A 19,012-nucleotide genomic window follows, 5' to 3' on the forward strand; every position below is an offset into this window, starting at 1 on the left:
ACCATATAAACACCAGAACAGCACAGAGCAGATGCACACTCCCCTTAATGGGGTGCCGCCCGTGTTTCACCGTGCGTGCATCTTTCATGGATTCTCAGCAGAATCTGTTACTTAGTTCAGATTCTTGAGTAGAAGTGACAGACTTCATATAAAACTGCACCGTTGAGCAGCAGGCTGGCAATGAATAAATATTGCTTGGGAGGTTAGACATACACAGCTGTAGAGATCATGAAATTCAGCCTCTGTCCTGCAAAATAATTACCTCAAAAAAAAAAAAAAAAGGGAAATTCTAGAACAGGGACATCCGAATGAATATAATAATTTTACCTGAAATACATGGGTTTCAGCCTTCACTATTTATGAATGACAAGTGAAGACAAATCTTTTTTTGGAAACAAAAGCACAACAAAACGTTTGCTGTTGCCCTGAATACTAATGATGGAAGACTGTTGCTATGGTGATGCTAATTTTAACGCTCTTGCCTGTGGACTTCATATGAACTGCCCGTTTTAACTTTTGCAAATGTCATTTACAAAATGAAAACCCATTAATGACTGGCGAGGGCACAATGTTCCACTTTAATTAGAATAATAAGGAATGCTGATGCACAAAGTACAGGTTTGTGAATTGCTACAAAGCCCACACTGTCAAAATTAATTACCACTGATGAGGATTTTGTTCTTTTTTTTTTTTTTTTTTTTTAATGAAGCTTTAGAATAAGACAATCGTAGCTTGACTTGGAATTGAAAGCAGAGTTTCCTTTTAATATCAAGGTAGAATAAAGAAGTTTTCAAGACCGACGGTGTAGAGAAGGGTACAGCTCAGCTTAGAATTGTGATTGAGCCAAGCTAAGTAAGTGCGCACTGATTTCAGTAATGGGAAAATGCAAGTGCCAATGCTGCTGGGAAAAATAAAGTACTTTTTCAGAGAACTACCTGCTCAGAAAACCAGTTACAGTTTTAGATTTGGAAAACAGAGTTTGTGTCTTTGAAGAGTGTAAAAATACAAGTTGGGGACAAGCAAATGAATAGGTTCTCAGATATGATTCTGTTTTGGGTTGGTGGGATATTGCTGAAACTTGCTACTTGCCAAGTTCTGGGCCAAATAGATGATGTTTAAGAAAGAAAAAAAAATAATAATAAAAAAAAAAGCATACACATTAGCAGTAATCCTTTTTGTCATGCACCTTGCAAATTATGAGCATACATATCTTGAGAGGGTAAAAATTTGCAACTACCATTTCTGTTTCTGGGGAAATGTATCCACATATAAAGTAGGTACTATGTTGATAAAGGCATTTCAGTAAAACTGACTGCAATGAGGAAAGCATACTGCAATGAAAAGCAACACAGGCAGCTGCTGAGAGTACATTATTCAGACTAATTGTTATTATTAAATATCTCCATTGTAGTACTGCCTAGAGAACCTAATTTAGAGTTGAGATCCATTGTATTGCATACTGTGTGAACAGAAAGGAAACTCGCTTTCTCTTGCGAAGAACAGAGCCGAGAAGAACTTGATTTGCCTTCATGCTAAGGCCATTTCAGCACAAGATCACTGGAAATGGGGCTACTGTGATGAGGAATAGCTGCTAAAAGAGTTTTCTAAATTCTTATTGGTGATAAACTATGCTTTAATGAATAGTCAAACTTTCTTCCAGAAGTGTGAGAATGGCATTCACTCTCACTCTACAAATGTGCTTTAGTGCTGGTTTAAAAATGGGCTGGCCAGTTCTGCCATTGACCTGCTGGCTGTCATGAAAGCTACTGTCCCTGCCTACAGCTAAGCAGTCATGAAGGCTGAAATTTCTTTGAATTGCACAAAAGGAAAGCACAGAGAGAACACAGATTTTGCTGAGAATGGATAGTATATAAGAAACATGGAGCTAAAGTGTGTTGACAAACTGACATTGTAAACTAAGTTGGGCAGCTGCCTGCTGTAAAAAGCATCTGCCTTCTGTGCTGAGGTACAGCTAAAGTGAAGCAGCGGTAAGTAACCAAGCAGCAAAGCTCCAAAGTGCACTCTGAAGATAGGTGATGGAGAGAGTAACAGTGCCACAAAAAATGTCACAGTTTGTCTCATGTATTTTCTCATATAGGCAACAAAATACTCTGGGCTATTCTAATCCATTTTATGAATATTGTTGGTGCAGTTAACATAGCACATTTTAATGAGTATGTAATTGGTGGGGCTGAAGTAGATTACTGTTCATCTGTGTGACTGAGTACTAACTAAAAATCTCTCAGAAGAATATGCCATCTTTAAGCAGAAATCAGAAAACAAAAATATACTTGTTTGGTGCCAGTAAAGGGAATAGAATAAAATATTTTAAGGATAAGCAACATTAAATGTGTAAGCAACCATAAAGTGCACATAGGGGAGTTAAAGGATAGCTGACAGAGGCAGTAAAACATTGTATAAAATAGTGGAAATGTCAACAGAAAACCTAGATTTTAAAGAAAACTTTTCTAGTTTGATGTTTTGAGCTTGGGACTTAATAATTATCCAATGGGGAATGCTATACAGAAAAGAGGAAAAAGATCAGTAATTAACAAGTTGCATGCAGAAGTTACAAGCACAATTAAATGAAATACAGCTCTCTGTGAGGTTCTCTGAAAGTGAGGTGCCAGGGTTGCTGTTAGGATATGCCCAGGGACTAAAGACTAAAAACAGCACTAAGAGAAAGCAGGACAAAGAAGGTGATGGGCTGGAGGCAGACAACCAGTGGGAGGACGGACTCTGCAAAGAGATCATTAGAAGGCAAGGGAGAGATGCAGAAAAAGTGAAGGGTAAGTTATTACAAGGCAAACCTTGAGCAGAAGCCAAGAGAAGACAAGAAAGGACAGTGGGAAGATGCTTTGCTCAAAGTGGTGGAATGACCTAGAGGAGTGTGAACACTGAAAAGATTCTTGGAGCTAGGACAGGAAACTGTTAGTGACCTCATGAAGGGCTGTTTTAGTGGAGAAAAGGGTACAGAAGCTAGAAAAGAGTGGGCAGGAAGAAAAACACGGACTGGAAATGAACACAAATTCTAGGAAAAATGAGGACAATGTTCTGGATGTTGAACAGTGTCAGAGGAGAGATTTGCTATATCAAGGTCAGTCCTGGAGAAAAAGGCTTTCATGTAAGTAAAGAAGTAGCAGATAAGCTTCAAAGAAAATACATCATTAAAAATAAAGTCCTAAACAAGACATTTTTATATTCTACTAGTGTCTAAGGGGCTGAAGACATTAAACAAATAGACTTGTTCTCTAACATCTAGCTCTTTGATGTCCTAAGTGTCGATCTTACAATTTCTTGTTTTGAAATATATTGTCTGTAAATGATCAAGAAACTTGCTATGACCTCAAAGGAAACTTGTTTCAAACAAGAATCTTCTCCTTCAAGCAATCAATGCTTTTAAACCTTTTTTCCCCTCACTGTGACAAGTCCTTTACCTTGAGTTTTTACTACTGCAAATTAGTACAGTACCAGTGTGACGAATATGGTTTCCTTTGTTGTGGACAGACCATATGGCCAACCTTCATTGGTAGAACATTCTTTTTCTTTTTTTTTTTTCCTCTTTTTTTTTTTTGGAGGGGGGGGAGGGGAGATAACTTCTAAATAGAAAAAAATATGAAATTGAAGATCATTCAGCTGGGTAGGTTGATACAAATTTAGTTTAAGAATACTTCAAGATAAAGGTATCATCTACAAACAACAAAGTACAGAGCTGTCTAATCTACTTTCAGTCATCTCTGAAAGTACTGAATATGACTGTCACTTAGAGCCTGCTTTTCTTTTGTGTTTCACATCAAAGAAAATTACGAAAATCACGGGGTTTCTTTTTACAAAATATTTGGTAATTTTAAAAATGCAAATGCAAGCTCTCTATACCTACTGAAACTATTACTGTGGGGTTTAGGTTTTACTTTTTAAATAGTTTAATTTCAGAATGAATTTTTTATGAGCTTGAACTAGCATTCATACAAAAACACATTGAATATCACTTCTGTCTTGTGAAACCAAACTTTTAATATTCAATGACTACTTATTCATAGTCAAGATTCAGCAAAACACAGACATAAAAATAACTGAACATTACTGCTATTGCTAAAAGCAGGTAAATATACAGAAAAATATTTCACTTTAGAACTGAAACTTCTCATTTACTAATGAAATTTCCTCAGTAAAACTGCAGTATGGCTGGAGCTGGTGATAAAATGGAAGTAGAGGATTCTTTTAAACACAAAACTAAATGAAATGCAAATTAATGACATGCACAACCATAATGAAGATGTAAGAAAACCTCTAATAAGTGCAGGTCTGTTTACTTCAAAACTTTTTAAAGTTTAGCTGTTTAATCACATTTATCAAAGTCAATGCATGATTTATAGATTCCAGGGATTCTCAGTAAACACAGTAAAAAAAACCCTCTCTGATAGAAATTTTGCTTTAAACACTTTTCAAATTGTTCCTTGACTGTTTGGGCAGAGGTAGTCTCAGGAGTAATAGAATGCATATATATGCATATAATATATTATTTTAACCTTAAGATTCCTATCAAATTTACATTTTTAAACCTTCAAGTGAAGTTTTAGTTGAGGGAAGATTCGGCTATGAGTTTGCTCCGTATTGTTATTATCTCTGTGGTTATAGCTGAAACTAAATTATACACAAATTTCCTTAGGGACATTTACAGTCTTCTCTCTGGCTGTAATCTCTTTACTGCTGCTGCTGCTGCTAGTACCTACTCGCATTTGCAATTGCTTTATTTTCTCTGTTTTATAAAAGATGTGTGGTTAAGGTCAGCCAACAAGGTTTCCATTGATGAAGTCCTAACACTAACTACAATTAAGCAGAGTTAAATTGAAGATGAAATAGTAGATAAAAATCACTGATCTGGGAGGACATATACAGCTTCTGATTTTCTAACGAAGGTGCACCTTTTCCGTGTTTCAGAATGCAGTAGAATCCCTTAGCTTTTTGTCACATTCTTTACAACATTAAAATCCATATCAGTTTTCTTATACCACTGCGTGGATGGCAGGTTGGAAAATACTGGTTGGAAACAAAGCTTCTTTTAGTAATTCAGTATTTTCTTTCAATTGAAATTTAAGACCTTTTTGTTTGCCTTCCTCATATTTATTTATTCCACATTTTCAAGTCACTGCAGCTGAAATAGTGAGAACAATAATAAATTTGCATTACCATGTACTCTTTCACTCCCAGCTCCTAGAGAAGTTTATGAGATATTTCCTGCTGTAAAGGAATCATGATCATTTCTTAGCGATGAACAAAGTATTACACCCATGACCCAACTAGACACACTCTGGTGTGTGATTAAAATCTTAAAAAAAAATGGTATTACACATTTGTGTTATAGTCATGATTTTTTTATGAAATCATCTGTTCCGAAGTCAAACACAGTAGTTTTCTAGCTAGTCCTTTAAGTTTTAACTTCACGCCTGTAGTGTCTCTCTGTCATTTTTTTTTCCTATGCTTCATACGGGGTGTCATAATCCTCAAGAATTAAGTTTACAGTATTTTCTCCAACAGTACATCCTTGAAACAAAAATGCAGTTAAGTTTGTTAAAAATGAAGCAAAGTCAAATACAGCTTTCCTTTTCTACGTTAGCTCTGCAGTAGTCCTGAAGAGGAAAAACAGGAAACATACATAATGAAATTCAAAAGGAAATCTAAGTTATTTATTAGGCTAATTATTTAAAGACACTTTTTCCAACTATAACTTTAAAATAATAGAAAGAAATCTAGCAGAAATCTAAATTCACAATAACTGAATGTGATCAAATTATTATGGGCTTAGATACTTGGATTTTTATTTATTTATGTTTATCTTCATCTACTTCATTAAACATGTAAGTGAAGAATAAAACTTATACCAACATTTTTTGCCCATATTTGTAGCAACCTGCCTTCTTAGTAATCTATTGCTCTCCTAAATAAGTCTGTACCCCTTCAAAGTCCCTAAGCTGACACTTAGATACAGCATTTATGCAAACAAATTTTGTAAAAGAGGAGAGAAAACCTAGACACACAGACTCTGCAGCCATTAGGTAGAAAAGTGTGTCTTCTACTCTCTACTCAGTAGGCTGCAGATGCCATTTGGTGATTGTGCTAAGCTGGTTACATAGCGTGCTACTTGGTAGTGGCCTTCTGTTGTGTTGCACCATACTCTGATTTTCTGAGCACAATTGCGATGGAAAGAGCATGAATGCTCGTTTCACCAAAACTACTTGTAAGAAAACAATTTATTCAGAGATGTTGTGATGCATTTTTTATGGTTCGTTTTTCTTAAATTATCTAGCCATAGATTTCCTAATACAAAAATGTATCTGATGAATAATTGAAATTCAAAACAAATATGTAGCATGCAAGAGGCTGCCAAGCCTATAGATCATATTTGAAATTGTAATTTATCTCATAAAGTTCAACTTTTTAATCAGAAAATGAGAAGTAAGCAAATGAATATTGATGATTTGATCATTCCTAATCTATTGGTTAGAATCTTTACTGAAGTCTAAATCCAATCCTACTGACAACTATACAGTTCCCAGTTAATATATTTTATATTTTCCCTTAGGATCTCTAACCCCTAAGTATAATACATACAAAAATTAGTTCTCGTGACTGATGACCTAAAGATAAGGATATCACAAAACTGATGTGCAGCACAGAACTCATTGCAGCTATCATCTCACACATACACAAACATACTCACACGCACACAAAATCATTGAAAGGGAGGAGAAAACTGGTTCACATAATCCACTGTCCTGGTTCAATAAATAAAGACTAAACAGGTCACTCAGGACAAGAAATGTGTCAAGACAGAGAGGGAATATTCTGAAAAATAGGAGCTTATTGCAGCGTACAGAACTGGCAACTCAGAAGGCCAGAGAAGGAACAAACACAAGAGAGATTCAGCAGCTTCATTGAGTTCATTTTGAAAAAGAAGTCAAACCAGGAAAAAATCTGACCTCTTCCTGACAGGCCACAGGAGAAACAGAAGCAGCCCAGCTGGTATCTCTGAATATTGCACTTGGTTTTTGCTTGACTGTTGCATTGCCCTGGATGCCAACACTAGAGCACTGAACAGTCTGCCAAAGCCTGTGAGTCCATAGCAAATACAGCTGGTGATGCATGATATCCATTATATTTATATTCACTACCTTTTTTCATCAGTATTGAAGCATATCTTAAAATGCAAAAATGTTAATTACAGTCCTGCCTTACGTTCGACTGATGAGAAGATGAAGACAAAAGGCACAGAAGGTAAAGAGGAATCAACTTACTGTTGACTCTCTTATTATATGGATGCTATTTTTCTCATGTGGAAAGGGGCAATACTGTCTGTTTATATGTGGAGCTAGCTGCTTCAGAAGAGACACTGAACCGAGGGCAGTACAGACAACTGATATGGCAAGTGCTACTTTGGAGAAAATGTCAGTCTTCTGAGGAAACAAAGGACTTATGAGATTTCTTGGTATAACAAGAATATGTAAAAAATATGAGATATTGTTCTCCATTTCCTTGAAGATTTTCTGGACAGTTGTCAGAAGCTGTCTTCTCTTTGTCTGTCATCTAAATTAAGTATGTAATTGATCTTTAAAAAAAAAGTCTGACAGGCAAATCTTTCCATTTTTTCCCTTAATATGTCTAATCTTTTAAAGTTCAAAGCATTCCAGGGGAAATCAAACATAATTCCTATTTTTGAATTCTGCTCATTAAGCACACAATGTTTAAAACATGGGCTTGAAGTATATGACAATAAATTTCAGCTATCAGCAGTAGCTGTAAAATCTACTTTTATGGAAGATCTGGCACATACTGTATAAAATAAGCCCATATTGTATATATGTCATTCAACTTTGTCAAAATTATATGGGCTATGTTAATTTTTTATTCTTGATGATGGGTAGCACAGTCAAGCTACATTTAATAACTGAAGTAAAATGGAGTGAAGAAAAATGAAGTAAAAACTAAAATTCAAGCAAAAATCACATTCAGATTACAACAAACGCAACATTTTCAGCTACAACACATTTAATATTATGTAATTATATTCTATTACTCTATAAAGATATGAACTCCTTGTACAGTAACAAAAGTTTATTTTTCATCTCACTGCCTATAAAAATAGTTCATTTATTGCTGTCTTAGCCCCAGAGCTGGAAAGCAATGAGTAGCTGCATGTAATGGATTTTAAATCCTGATGCTTTCCTTTTAATTAAGAAAGTAGAAAAGCCAGATTCAATCCAAATTTCTCTTATCCAGCACATTCCTAAACTGAGCAAACAAGCCAGAAAACTCCAATCCATGCCCAAAGAGTAACAACATTACCTACATAAGACATTTTAAGATTTAACCTGCACAAAAATTAACCCTGATTTATTCTTCTCTGTAATGCTCAACACTATAAACTCTCATGAAAATTCGTACTGAATGCATCTGATGACAAATTGTAAGCACTTTACTATCCACTTCAGCACAAGCACTGTAACACCAAAGGGATCACAGTTCCTAAGTGCTGTTCAAGTGTACCAGGTTGCTCCTCGCTGCTCCCCATAACACACCCCACCTTACAAACAACTCTGCTGGGGGGGAAGTGCTTGTTTTCTATCCAATACTGCCCTGAACTGGAGTTGACAGCTAGATAAAAGAGCTTCTGAGCGCTTGTCATTTGTTTCAAAAGAAATGGAACCCCATTCAGTCAGCTGGTGGATGGCCACAAGCAGCAGCCTGGGATGCCTTGGCTCAGCCGGAGGCTGTGCGACTGCTGGGAGCCTCCCCATCTGCTTGGAGGTGGCTCCAGGCATGAGATCCTGCACACACTCAAACCCTGAGCTTCAGTCTTTGAGGCAAGTTTTGGAGCTGAGGCTTCGCAGTCCTGCAGTTAATAAAGAAGGACTCTGCACTTGGACAAACCTCTAGGAAATACCAGATATTTCACTGAGTTTTTTATACTAGGTGGCATGCTAATCTCAAGGCAGAGTGAAAAGTATTAGACTTTTCCTTTCCATCACAAAAACTACAATTTAAGAGTGGAGACTTCAGAACTGAAAGACAGAAAAAGATCAGAGTAGTTGTGTTTTTAAGAAGTAGGAATATGGTATTTTTGGTATTTGCTACACAGGTTAACTTTTAGCCAAATGCACGGCTTGCAAAGCTCACTCACAGTTTCACTCAGTACACGACACAAAAATATATTATTTATTTATGGTTCTCTATGTCTCTCTCTGTTCTGTCTGACAGATATTTCCTACTTGCTTTTGCGTCTCATACTTATCTATGCTCTGCAGAAGAAACAATTAACCCAAGTGATTTTACCAGAACAGCAACTCTTTGCCTTATTTTATCTTAGCAGAATTTAATTCAGATAGATTCACTTATCCTGTCTCTAAGTTGGAAAAAAAAAAAAAAAAAGTAAAATAACCGTGACTTTAATCTGTTTGCTTTTACAATGAAAATTATAGGCTCTTAGCTTTTCTCTGTGTTGAAATTCTGCATGGTTAAACAACAATTAAAAGGGAGATTAAAAAAGAAAGACAACAAAGAAGTGTGTTTATAGAATTGGCCAGCTCCAGTGTGGAGTATGGAAAAACTGCAGAATCTAACAAAAATGTATGTCACGAGCTGATATAGTTAATGTAAGTAAAATACTCTCACAGGAAACTATAACATGGAATAGGGTAAGAAAGTGCAGATGTGTTGGCCTCAGAGTTATCTCTCTGCATAGCTAATTTATATGGATAGTCTAACATGGATCTTCTCAAGGAGTCAAATCTGTGCTCCTGAGAATCCAGCTTTGTCCTCAGCAGGACAAAGTTCAGTGAACTGCTATAATCTGTGTAAGAAAATAAGCTTGGCTGGGAAATAACTTGGAAGGCTTCTTTTGTACAAAGTACTGAGATGAAAGACTACTGTATTTTTGCAGAAGCATTTTAAATCCTTCAAAAGAATGGGCACAGCAAGAGGCTGAGCAGACAGACACTATTAACTGGAAGTCAGTTATACATAGGAAGAATAATGTCAAAGATTAGTGCAAACAAAGAGGTCAACAACCACTACATTTCCACAGATCACAATGGCAGGACTACTGAATTTTGGGGTGAGAGAAAGTATGTTGAAGACTTCAGTCCAACTCCTCCTCCCTACTGCAAGGCAACAGAGGTCTCCTGAGGCTGTGTGGCAGCCGTGTTATTTGCTGAGCAGAGTGTAAGCCGTACACAAGACAGATGCAAACAGGACTCAGAGAATAGCTGCTTAGCATCCCCTCGTGTTCCGTGAGGATGGTCACGGGAGAGGAACTGGGCTGTGTAGCATGATCAAACACTACTTCTGGTGTTGCACAGTACAGACTTGGCATTTTTGCTATCTGGCACTGCTTTCAAGCCGCTCCTCTATGTTTGACTGGAAGATAAGAACGTGCATGTGTCTGCACATGCATACCTGGATCACAAGGTTAGCTCTACTAAGATGTGATTTATCTCAAATTATGACATTAAAATCTGCAGTCTTTCTACCTTTATTATCTGCCCCCCTGCTTTTTTTTTTTTTTTTTTTTTTTAAGAATTTAAGACTTTTTTTTTCTTTTGGTAACGTATGCAGAAGTCTTTGTGCTGTGCATTTTTTTCATTTACTTTTCAGATTTCTGATGAACAGTAATTGCCTGTTTTGTCTCCTAAAAGCTTAAATTTTGAAATTTTAATGAATAACTAAAACACTGTTAAAGAGTACAGACATGTCTCTGCCTACTTCTGCCTTCCCATTTTCCAGATTGCTCTCCAATATGGGTAAGATCAAGACCTCAAAGAATAGGACTGATTAAACTTAAAACTTTTTTTTTTTTTTAATCTTCTTCTCCTTTTTTTAAGCTAATAAAACCTTTACATGCTGTACTAGACACAAGGAATATATTGAGGAAAAAAATAACATAAAGAAAAGTATCTGATAAAATGTAGTTTAGAACAATTTTACAGGTTTTAATTCACAAGAAAAAGGGAGGTTTTTTCTCCCTCTGTAGCAGATAATGTGCTGGGCAAGTGTTTGGTACCCAGACAAGGATGTCCACTTGTTACTTTGGAAGCCAAGATACTTCTGCTGTCCTGGAACACAAAAATATGATTTGTGTTTTTTCCCCAGGTCACTGGGGAAGAGAGAAGAGAGAGGTGAGGCTGAACTGTTGGCCTGGCTTGTCATAAGGAGCTCCCCATAAGGAGCAAACAGTGGAAAAAGGAGTAAAAGGTGGAAAAAAGTGGCAGCTGGTGCAAGGCCACTGTACTGCAATTTTCATGAGGCTGACAGTAGGCCAAGAGACCATAAAATGGCAGACACTCAGAATAGCTGAAACAGGCTGTGCATTGTTGATAATTATATTTGCAGCAGCAATGATGCCCACACCAATACAATTTGAAAACAAAAAATACCAGCGTGAATAATCTCAAGAAAGAATTACTGAAATAATAGCTTTAGAGGCAACTATTTGCTACAGATCAATCAACTGCATAAAAATGAAATTTTAACCAGCAAAATCAAAAGGCTTGAAGATACCTAGCAAACATCGCTGCTGAGGATTTAACATTAAGTACTGCCTAGCTTACCACAGGCTGTGTCATTGCAAATGTGAAAATGATGAGATAAAACAGTTAAGCATCAAGGGAAAACCAGATAAAATGAAAAACAATAAAACGTGTAGCACCATTATTCTACACTGATGACAGACAGAAAATTATACAAACATTAGGAGAATGCTATCTATAGCTGCTCAGTCTTCACGGAAGCTCTTTTACAGAATTAATGATTGATACAGAAGTAATATTTCAAAGAATAAAGAAAGAATGTGAAAGTTTAAAAGCCAAAATGGTACAGAAAACAGGCAATTTAGTTGTGCGCAAGTATGAAATACGAGTGATGAAAATGAATGAAAAGAAAAATGACTGAGGACAGCTGGAGAAGGGAACAGATGTAACAACTCACTAAGATTCATTAAAACCTGACCAATTTGTTTTATATCTCAAGGAAAGCAAGGTTTTCTATAAAAGTTGTAGCCAAATTTAAACTTTAATTAATATAATACTACTACAACTCTTTTTAGCTATTAAGATATTTTCTAAAATGAACAAAATAAAACAAATTATCTTCCTTTGAAATTGTAGATGGCCTGGAACAGAAGATGGATTGGAAAGTTGACACCAAAAACCACTAAAGAATCCATAAGATCACTACCTATCATTTTAGCATGAAGAGTCAACAGTTACCTATGGTTGCTGGATGCAAACAGCACATAAAGAGGTGCGAAGCACAGCATGAAATGCATCGTGTGACTACACTAAGAATTGACAAGGTGTCTCTCACCATAATGGCAAATGATGCCATGGGAAAGAGACAAAAAAAAAAAAAAAAGAAGAATATTTTCCGTCAATAAACTGACTCCTATGTGCCGAAGGATTTCCAGGATTTTTCCCCCACAGATTACACTCTCCCTTTCTCCTTGATAGAGCTTTCCAGCTTGTTTCAACTATTCATTATCCATAGCCAAATGCATCAGAAAAATACATTTCCAAACACAAATTACAAGGTAATAGCAAACCAACTTAGACCAGGTATAAGCGTGCCACTGTTTTGCACTACAGACTTCTTCACACCTAACTTTAAGGTTTGTTCTGAAGCTACTGTAGCAATTCAGTTTGTCATGAAAATTGCATCTGAAGTGCAGATGCAGCCAGCTGGCTTGAGGGACACTGGTTGAATTTTCTAAGTATACTGGGAAGATAAGGAGGTAGCATGTGAATATACCTATTAAACAACACCTGTGTTTCAGTTACATACACTACAGTCTTTACTGCAGATACTGCATCACCTGTTTCCTCTAGAAGTTACATATAAATGGTTTAAGGCATGTATTGCAAATAATGAGAAACTCAGCAGAGAAGGAAAAATGTACTAACACTTCTTTCTTACTTGCTGCAGAGTGGGCCTGTTTAGGGCACTGGAATTAGGTGTGTGTGTGTTTTTTGTTTTTGTTTTTGTTTTTGTTTTTGTTTTTGTTTTTTTTCTTTTCTAAGTTTTCTCTCATTTCTTTTGCACACATACCTCTTAAAACAAACTGGCTTAATGAGGGAACTAACCTCAAAAAGAACAATCTATAGAGACTAATTTGTTCCTTGTCGTTCCTCAGCAACAGATTTTACCAAACACTCTCCCTAAAGGAATTCATTACATATTTGCATTGCTATGTTAAAAAAATAGTGCGTCATATTCACAACTGCAATTCTGAATTTGTTTTCCTTGTTTGTTTGTTTTGGGAAGACCTGACATACATACTCTTCACTATGCAGTGGAACAAATTCAAATGTAATCTGGATACCTGAAAGCTTTACTTAGTTTACAGGTAAATTATTGTGGCATAAAACCAAGCAACATACAAATCAGTGCATCCTAGGATGTTTTTAAAGAACTAGCATACTTCCGTGAAATTTAATGCACATTTAACTCCCTTTTTCTTCACATTTAGAGAATACAGGAGCAGTTCAGGATAATCTAAAAAAAAAATCCAACTACCCTCTTAAATTACAAATGCAAATAGCTAGAATGAATTGCTTTTTATACTCACTTGATATAATACGGCACTTTGTTTGGTGAGATTGCCCTCTCCCAGGGGCCTTGGACAGAAGCTGTCAACAAACAAACAAACAAATAAATAAATAACTGCACGCATACATTCATACATACAAACATACCTAGAAGAAAAACATGGAGGTCAAGTTCAAAGCAAACAGGAAAGACAACATTAATCGCTAGAATTACAATTTTACACTTGGCCACGCTGATATTGGTCTGTTTGCTCAGTTGCCCATGAAGGCAGGAAGGATTAACCTGCTGTTCTGAAATTTCTGGCCTAATCTGAGAGAAATTGAACTCATTCAGCTGCAAAGATAAATACAAAAAACTCCTTGGCTACTAAACATCAAGAACAAATATGAAGCAGAGCACACAACCTATCTCTGTGGTTCAGTTCAACCTCTTTTATAGGATTCCTCCTGCTAATATGTTTGGCTGGTTTTACTTCAATTTCTTTCTCATGTGATTAGTCCCTTCCATCCGTCTAGGAACAAGATTACACTGGTTTATGCTTTATGCTGAGTGAAGTACAACTGACATACCATCTCAGTATTTTGCTTATTCTCTTGTTGACTTGTTCTAAATACAGAACAATTTAATTTTTATTTCTCCTCATTACTAACTGTGCTTCACTGACTTCCAATAACAGCAAATAATGGAGAAAGTAACACTTTGATCACATGAACCAGTGAAGAAATGACATCACTCACTCTTGGCTATCAGTGTTAAATCTCTACAGCAACTTAGAATGTAGTGAAAATCTTCTGTAACAAAGTTGTATATAAAATTCGTTGTAGCTAAACAATTTTAAATAATGTGTTTTTATTATAGGCAGAGACATAGCTTAGGATGCAGTCATAAACTAGTTTCTGTGTTTGTTTGTTTGAGTATGAGTAATTATGAGTTTTCTATCTGTAAAAACAGTTGTACCGAAAATTTTCTTTTCTAATATTGTGATTTCTTTATATGAAAAGTAATCTAGCTGGAAAAAAAACCGTCTGTTTGCTTCCCCAATGTAATCCTTCTTTTTAGTGACCCCTGCTGTTCACAAGGAAAAATAATTGTCTCCAAGACACAACTAGGGATCAGCTGCTTGATCATTTGTCTCAGTCTTCTCTGTCTCTCATTTGAAATAAATCTTTCAATAATGCTTCAGGTACTTTAACAAATACTTTAACAAATCCATACAAATATGAGCAACCAATATCCACATTTCATATAATTTGTACCAAAACTGTTAACCAGATTCACATGAGTGAATTTGCGGAATGAAACACCCTGTCCCCTGCTCACAGACTAGAATGTGGGTAAGAGGACTTGATGACCATGGCTGAGATTACTGGTGGCCTATGAAAAGCTTACCACTTTGATGGTCCTGTTGTCACTGCCTTTAACCCCCACCTAAATGCCTGTAACTAAGCTGTGTACTGCTTTCCCATTACTTACACTTACATCATTCTGTGCTTCTTAAGAAAGAAAGGAAAAATTTAATTTCAAAGGTATGAACCACGAAAACAGAAAATTCATGAAGTGCACCAGAAATGCAGAATGAATTATAATGGTAGCTCCCATGGAAGAAGCGCATGATGATGCTGTTGAAGTGTGTGTCATAACCCACACATAAAAAAATCACATAACTCTATTTTCAAACACAAATATTCAGATATATCAGTTATAGATGATGAAATATTCCTTCTTGGGACAGGGACTGATGTCTCGTTTCATGTCTGTACACTGCAGAGCTGAACAGCTGTGAAGGTGCAGCTTGCCACTCATCGAGCAGCAGCTCTTTTGGTGAGCACTAACTGCAAGATGCTCACAACTTCTCAGTTTCGTATAGCCTCAAATGATGGAAAGATGCAATCTGTTACATAATCTATATATGACTGCAAAAAGTATAAAAAATGGAATATGATGCTATGTATTGATGTTAACTACATTAAAAAAAGGAAACATCCCCTCCTTTTAACCCCAGTTTTACATTATGCTTCATATGCAATTCTTAACCATAATTCTTATTTATTCCGTCTACTGGTGAGAACATAAACTGCTGTTAAGTGTAGTTTTGGTGACTGATCTGATATTCTCCACCATCTAGAAGGGGGTAGGAAACCAAAGGCAAGGAGTTACACACAAGTTACAGTTTAATTTTACATTATCAATGCCTTGGTGATTTCTTTGTATGCTTTTATTCATTAATATGACACTGTGAGTTAATATGCGGCACATCAAATATCTTTAAAAGGCCTACTCCATTGCAATTATAAAGTTTCTGACCCCATGGGATTGTGTTATCCGAGGACTAAGTTGAATAGGATTATACTAAGTTATAATTTTTGAAAATAAAATACCCTTCAGTATTTACTAAAAATTGACCTTCTTCCTTATCTCTCTCCAAAACAGTCATTAATATTCCTAGTGGGAACACCACCAAGCTACAGTTCTGCCACTCTAAGATTTGTTTTCAGTTAAATACCTACAGGACAGATCATCACTTATTTTTGGAAGGTGCAGTTTTTCTGTTGTTGCTGAATCAATCTGCATAAGAGTTTTGCAGTCATGACTTATTATCACATAATCTTATATAAAATAATGTTCTCAATACATTAAAATAGGAACAAATACTTTGCTTTCATGAGAACTAAGAGCTTTAGGAATAACAAACAATTCTCTGATGTTCTGCATAATTGGATTTAGTGTTACTTCAAGAGATTGCTGTGAAGCTGTCTATAATACACTTTTACTTTCCTGGATGATTCTAGTCTTTCCTAAATTTGAGTTGACAAAATACGTGGTACTTTTTACAGCTATGCTAAGACAATAATCATTTCATTTTTGGCAGAAGCCCAGAAGCTGAGAGCAGCTGTTTCTCTGGTTACCAGTATGGGTTTACTATCTATTACAAAGCTAGTGCAGGTAATGGACATGTATCTTTAATTCCTTGGTAAGGCCATTTCAGTTGTCCAGCTAAATACACTTAGCAAATGCTTTTCTGTATGACACTGTAATATCCCAGTGTGCCGCTACACTCAAGAAACAGACATTTCCTTATTGCCAAGTGTAATTCAAATGTGTTTTATTGTTCTAACTTGCACAGTCTAAGAATCTATTATCATACACCCAGCTACTTGCAATGCTGTCTACTGCAATTAAATACTACAACAAAATACAAGGCATTTTGAGAGTGAATTTAAATTTCTGTACTCTTTATTTTTATTGCTACGCACTTTAATGGTTACTTAAATTTGAGAGTTTAATTTTTTCTGTTGGTGTGCTAATTTCTAAGACTTGCTTTGGCTATTGTTCAACTTAAGTAAACATGGATCTTGGTGGTAAGCCTACATCCTTATTTGTTTTCAGAATGTATAATGATACCGTAGCATAATGGCTCTATGGACTTCAGCAGTGTTTTAATCTATGCAGGGATATGAATGAAATATTAACTAGTATGATAGCATAGTTTTATCTGGAGTTGATATTATGAAATTAATCTGATAAATATTTCACTTTAGCACTGCAAATATAGTGAAAAATACATGTATGTTTGCTAATAGTAAACTATTCCTTCAGCTATTCAAAGACTTAATTTAGTATATCCAGTTAAAAATTACTCTCAGTGATCCTTATTTAAAAAGTCAGCACACACCTCTCGTCACCTTCCAATATCACAAGTTTACATTTTCAGATTTAAATACAGAGAAAATCTTTTGAGTCTTAGTTAACACTTGGGGAGCACTGGCCAACAGTTTCAGGATAGGAATTGTAAAGTCAAACCACCTAGTACCCATATTCCATGCACTGTTATGTATATCAATTATTTTTTCTTATAAATTTATTGTATTTATTATATCTGCCATTCATCTCCATGATAGTTAAAGCGGACCACATCTATTTGTTCACAATCAAGACCTGTACTACCTGCTTGGTGGCCACTGCAGTTGTAGCACAGCAAAGTGCTTAATTATGTTCATATTTTAATAATGCTGCTTCAGCCTAGGAGCTCTACCTGCGTGACTGCTATTGTCCTACTTGGGATTATCATCATTATTATCTTCATGCAAACAAAGGGCTAGAAATTTATTTAATTCTTCACATAAAATGTATTTTCATACCAATTATTTTCACTGCGGCAAGGTACGGAATTGGTGACTTCAGATAAAGGGAGGCAGGAACAACAAAATAATGAGATGGTCTCTGGGTCTGGGAAGCCTCTGACTTCCTAAGAATCAGGTATCTTATCCTTTTAAAGAAGATGCATCAAGTATTACCAATTATTTTCAAATGAGACCATTATAGATGATAAACTATTGTGCTCCACAGACTTAAAAGCGCTTCTGCTTCTCTTCCTGAGAGAATATGCTAAATCAATGTTTTCCCATAATCAGTTCATGATATTTGCTGGCAGGATGCCATCTCCAATTGGTATTCCTGTGTGACAGTGGCACAATAGAAGGGTTTGCATAATTTTTGTGAGTTCTTCAAGATCCTTTACAACAAATGTCGGTATACATCTGTAAAATACGACTTTTTCCAGATTTATAGAGAATTGATTTCTAAATTATGTGCATTTATTATTGTACCAAGTGAGACTGAAGAACAGATTGTGTTGTGTAGCAATGAAGTCTGCTGTTGCACCATGTAGCCGAGAAACTGAAATCAGAGTATAGTGACTAAGCAATTTAGAAGCTACAAGGCAGAGACATCAATCAAAATGATTTCTAAATGATCCCTCCTTTCCTAAGAACTACACAGCATGAAGTCTATTCTGCTTCAAGTCCTAGCTTGGCACGCTGCACATGTGGATGATTCTCAGGCATTTCAGAGACAGGGAACTACTTCTCAGTTTGGAATCTGCAATTCTGAAATACAAGCAAACATACCCTCTTTCCCTGCAGATCTAGAAGTACTGTCTATTGCTGCAACATACATGCAGGCTTTTAAGGAATATACCATCTTTAGAACACCTCTAATCAATTTGAAGAAGGAATTATCAGTCGTGAAAGCACTCAGCATGTGGTCAGGAACAGTATTAACTCCTTTTACAAGAATTATAAAAGAGGACTTGCCATTCTGCGTTTCCTGCTGGAATCCTTATGGACAACTTAAGATTTCTTACCTGCAACCTAGGGTCAACATTATATGATATGACCTAAATAATGCATACTTTAAATCATGAACAGTGTTCCCAGAAGTTTCAAAACGCCACTAGTGGCACAAAATGTAAAATCCACCTAATAGTTATTTTTCTTAAATGTCACACTACTATAAAATGGCAAAAATACAAGCATCTACTTGATAAAGAATCTACGTAATAAAAGATTCTGCATGAAATACCGCCAAGTGATATAGTCTGCATCAATCCACATATTCATACAGATACTTCATATTG

At 35.9% G+C, this 19,012-nt stretch overlaps 1 protein-coding gene across 10 annotated transcripts in view; it reads right to left on the reverse strand.

Annotated features, from left to right (window-relative positions):
• The window catches only part of DMD (dystrophin), a 1,245,415-nt gene that overhangs the window by 103,784 nt on the left and 1,122,619 nt on the right, over positions 1-19,012 (reverse strand). For all 10 annotated transcript variants that reach the window (XM_082770266.1, XM_082770264.1, XM_082770258.1 and 7 more), the window contains one exon: positions 13,616-13,676. In XM_082770266.1, coding sequence (XP_082626392.1) covers positions 13,616-13,676 — 61 coding nt within the window. The remainder of the gene's footprint in view (positions 1-13,615; positions 13,677-19,012) is intronic.

Source organism: Aythya marila (assembly GCF_965140915.1).
Source record: "Aythya marila genome assembly, chromosome: 1".
In the NCBI taxonomy this organism is placed as follows: domain Eukaryota; kingdom Metazoa; phylum Chordata; class Aves; order Anseriformes; family Anatidae; genus Aythya; species Aythya marila.